At 44.1% G+C, this 4371-nt stretch overlaps 1 protein-coding gene across 9 annotated transcripts in view; it reads right to left on the reverse strand.

Annotated features, from left to right (window-relative positions):
* LOC103381911 (calcium-activated potassium channel subunit alpha-1) overlaps positions 1-3682 on the reverse strand; it is a 65467-nt gene extending 61785 nt beyond the window's left edge. For 3 of the 9 annotated variants that reach the window (XM_008314505.3, XM_008314504.3, XM_008314503.3), the window contains exon 1: positions 2692-3676. In XM_008314505.3, coding sequence (XP_008312727.1) covers positions 2692-2928 — 237 coding nt within the window. In that variant the 5' untranslated portion in view covers positions 2929-3676. Of the gene's footprint in view, positions 1-2691 lie in introns of all 9 variants that reach the window. The other 6 variants (XM_008314499.3, XM_025057717.1, XM_008314501.3 and 3 more) reach the window with 4 other exon arrangements.
* Between the last annotated feature and the right edge of the window lie 689 nt (positions 3683-4371).

Consider the following 4371-nt stretch of genomic DNA (forward strand, 5'->3'; position numbering starts at 1 on the left):
GGGGGGGGGGGGGGGGGGGGGGGGGGAGGGGGGGGGGGGGGGGGGGGTGTCCGTGTGCACAACATGACACACCTCACAGGCCTAGACGACTGCACAACACGGCAGAGATGCACTCTTATAATGAAATCCTTTGCTTGCTTGTTGCCTGGCAACCAAAATACTGATTCATATGGCACATACCGCGCACACGCCTGACACTGCATTTCTGATATTTGGAGGAAGGTGTATTCACGGATGAGAGCGGGAGATGTGAGAGGGAAGCAGAGCAGGAGTTATGAAATCAACACCAGGAGAACAGAGGGCAGAATGGAAGTGAAAGGATGACCCCATCCCTGGGCGACTCCTACGGAGGAACACAACAGGTGGGCGGAGCTCTGCAGCTTCGCTTGGCAAAATCTCAACAAAACAAACCCGGGCTGTTTCTTTTCTGAACGCTGCAGCTCAGTGGGCTGATCTGACTTTCACAGATGCATTTATTCCTGTCAGTCTTAAAATAAGACTGATCTTTTGGATGGTGTAACTTTGGCTAAAGCATTCGCTCTGACTAGTTAGTTATCAAAACAACAACATTACCTGAGATTCTCATCATTTATAACCAGATGTTTATATTTCTGTTTTTTATGTTCTTTTCATCGCTATTTCGGTAAATAAAATGAAAAAAAAAATTGATACCAAATTTCTTTAATTCAATCAACTCATTTTATCCAGGCTAAAGTGAATAATTTTAGCCTGCACTCACTTTCAGCCAGGCAAAACGCTAAAATATAGAGCTAACATAGATTAAAAAGCTAGAATGTTTGAAATTTTCTGGGGAACCTGTGGAAGGCCGTTTGTGACCAATTCATAGATAATTTATAAAGACCAACTCAGGCACCAGAATAAAGGCTGATGAATGTGGTCATTAGACACGGCCCTAATTGTAGCGGACAACGACCGGAGCTTAAAAATGGCACAGACGTCTGCCTGTAAAAGGTCAGGACCACCCTGTGTGCAGCCTTGGACTTTTCTTCTTTTCCACCCTGGTTGTCTGAGAGACCAACACACTTCACATTAGCAGCAAAAACTAGTTGTTGTTTTTTTGCCTCCTATTGCACTTAACAAATTGAAACACTGAAAACAACTCAACTCAAGAGGAGAATGTGAGATCTGGCCTGAAGCAGGACTGTGGGCAGCCTCAGGCAGATGGTGTTGAAACAATTTGCAAAGCAGAGAAACCCTAGTGGCAGACTCCCGTATCTGACGAGAGAGTGTTTTCTAGGGATTACTAAGCATGAGTGCTAACACACACACTTGGACACAGGACTAGTAAGAAGACACTGTCTGATCCATGGAGCAGCAGCTGGTCGGCTCTGTTAGTCCTGAATTTAGGGACTCAGTGGCCTCCGAACAGCAACTGATAAAATCACAAAATACGCACTTTAACATTTGCTATAATCATAATCTTCATAATCTTCCGTCTGCATATTTTTAAAATTAATTAATATTTTGACAAATTTAATTGAAATTCTATTTTTGAAAGACGGTTTTGTTTAGAGTTCACTGTAACCTGAACAGGTGGAAAAAGAAACTGTTAAATTGTGCCATCGAGAGCATACAAAAGTTTTTAAACAACTCCGGGGAATCATAAATGTTAATGGTGTATTTGCTGAACAAATAACAACCAGTAGAAACAGGATTTTTATTTTACTGACTGAAGCAGTCTAATAACTACTGGGCTTAAAAAATGAGATACAGGGCTGCGGTGAACTGCAGGCAATGTTCACAGGGGGCGCCATATGTGGACAGATGAGTCCACACCAAAACCGTCTTCTCATGCTTACACAGGTCCTGTTCCAGCCTATGGTCACCTCACTCTCTATTGAACCTTTCCTGTCTAAGGACAGTCCTAAATGTCCAAGGCCCAGTCCTAAATGTCCAAGGCCTAGTCCTAAATGTCCAAGGCCCAGTCCTAAATGTCCAAAGACTAGCCCCTGTCTCACTTTTAAAGACAACATGACATTCAGTAGCAGTTTCTAATATGGGTGACATGGGCAGCTGCCCACAGCAGCATGTAGGCATCTGGTCGGCATATGCGTCCCAATGATGAGGGGGAAAAAAATGAGAACAAAAATTAGGCTAATACTTGTGTACTAGTTTTCTATTGTGCATTTTCTCATCAGCTTGTCAAAATGGGTCGTTTGTATTTATTTATTTTTTTTAATTAAAGACTCTTAGTGTGCATGCCTATTTGTTTTGCAATTTATTTCAATACTCCCTACTTTACGAGCGTACAGTACAAGTTTTTACTGTGTCATACAAATGAGAGTTCATGGCAAAAACTTTTTTTCATAGTCAAGTACGCCAATTTCCACTGCTGCCAACACCATATGTTGGCATGTAGTCAGCAGCTAGAGGGCAGAGGGCAGGGAGTATGGAGGGTCCAGTGATGTCACTGGGTAAAAACTAATACAATAATTAGGCCAGTTATTAAATTTTACAACCTGGAAACACACCTTTGTATCTAATCAACACACACTGTTCCTGAATATAAAATAATTATAATAATAATCATCACATTTGCTGTTGAACCAATCGCTCTGATGATGAACTAAAGTCATTCAATCGAACCAAACTCGCAGGACGTTAAGGAAGTTAAAAACACTACACTCCAGCTGATACGGAGTTGATGTGACTGACGAGCGGGTGACGTACCTTCTTTTTGGCATCACAGTGGCAGCACACGGTCCACAGGTATTTGAGGGTCCTCCACAGGAGGATGATGAAGAGACCCCCGAAGAAAGTCACCATGGAGGATGCGAGGAAAGCCCACCACATCCGCTGACCGTTGCTGTCACACGGCACATCCGATGAGAAGGGGATAATTACATTCATCTTGGATATGTGGATAGAAGGGTCGGGGTTGAATTTCTCTCTGCTCTTGGGCATCATGGGCTTTGGATCAGCTGCCTGCCTCCAGAGCGTACACTCCAGTCAAGTGCGAGTCAGGCGCAGCGTGGAGTTCCAGCCAGCGTCCCCTGATGCCACCGCTGCGCGGCCATGTCGAGTGGACTCTCTCCCTCTCCTTTGGTTTCTCTGGACAACGGCGTCACGATGAGTGGACAACAGATGACAGTGTGCGTGCGTGTGTGTGGAGGCTGTGGGGGGGGAAACTTCCTTTGAAATGCAGATTCAGTCGTGCGCCTTATATGATGCGCCCTCCTTGGCGGCGCTTGCGCGTTACTTTCAGTGCTCGCGTAACAACAATAAATAAAGCGTCCGTCAAAGTTATAGTGAACTCACGACTGCGTGCACAGCGGTCGTGAATTTACAGCGTGGTAAATGAAAGTCCTCTCCTGTCAGTGGATGGATGGATGGATCACTCCTCCACCTCCAGCTTGCAGGGGCTCCGCGCCCTGTTGAATGCGCTGCCGCCTGCGTCAAAAGTCGCGTTGAGCCGATCTTTATTATAAGGAAAGCTTCGTCGGGAAACAAGCAGCGGTCTTCAGACGCCCTGTCCCCGCTGCTGCGGCTCTGGAAGCTGCCTGTCACATCCAGTCGCTGTGGAAGATGGCACCGCAGATTTACAGGTGGCGGACGGAGGAGGAGCCATCAATAGTCGACGTCGATGCTTATCTGGATGTTTGGTTATTTATAGTGACCGCTTCATCCATCTTTGATGACTGTTACTTTGTGGTCACATCCGTCAAACACCTACATGTGGGGGCATGGGTTTACACTGAATGACAAACGCTGAAGTCAAATTACAAAACACAGACAAAAGAATTCCACCTGCTTCATTTTTTAGTATTAAGTTTTCATTAAGTATTAAGTATTTCCTTTGCTTTAATTGCAGGATAGACAGAGTAGCTGTCTAACTGAAATATAAGATAAAAAAAATAAGAAGTAGTTTTTGTTTTTATGGACTCCTTAAAACTACAAAATGACAGTAACAGGACAAAGAGCAGTGCTCTGTACATAAAGCAGCGTCATAACTGCGGATCTGATTCAAAACAATTAACATCTCGCCAATCAGTAAAAAAAGTGTTTTTTCTATTATAAGCAGATGTGACAAAGTGGTGTGAAAACAATTTCTCACCTGCACTGGTTGTGGTTTACGCCACCTGGTGGACAAATAACGCACTGAACCTTGAGGTCTTTGAGGAGAGCCCTGGTGTAAAAGTTGGCAGATATAACAAACACCATAGATTTACACAGTGGTTATTGCCTATTGCCACCAGTTCCAGTTCCCCTGTGACCATGTAAAGGAATTAAAGGGAGAAGATAAATTTGTAAATCTAATTTTCTCATTAGCTGGTACTTCAAACGACCAATTCTTTATGTGAAAACCAAAACCCATTAGGAACCTGACACTTGCAAGTGGAAATTGGAAAC

Source organism: Cynoglossus semilaevis, chromosome 8 (assembly GCF_000523025.1).
Source record: "Cynoglossus semilaevis isolate Cse_v1.0 chromosome 8, Cse_v1.0, whole genome shotgun sequence".
Classification (NCBI taxonomy): Eukaryota; Metazoa; Chordata; class Actinopteri; order Pleuronectiformes; family Cynoglossidae; genus Cynoglossus; species Cynoglossus semilaevis.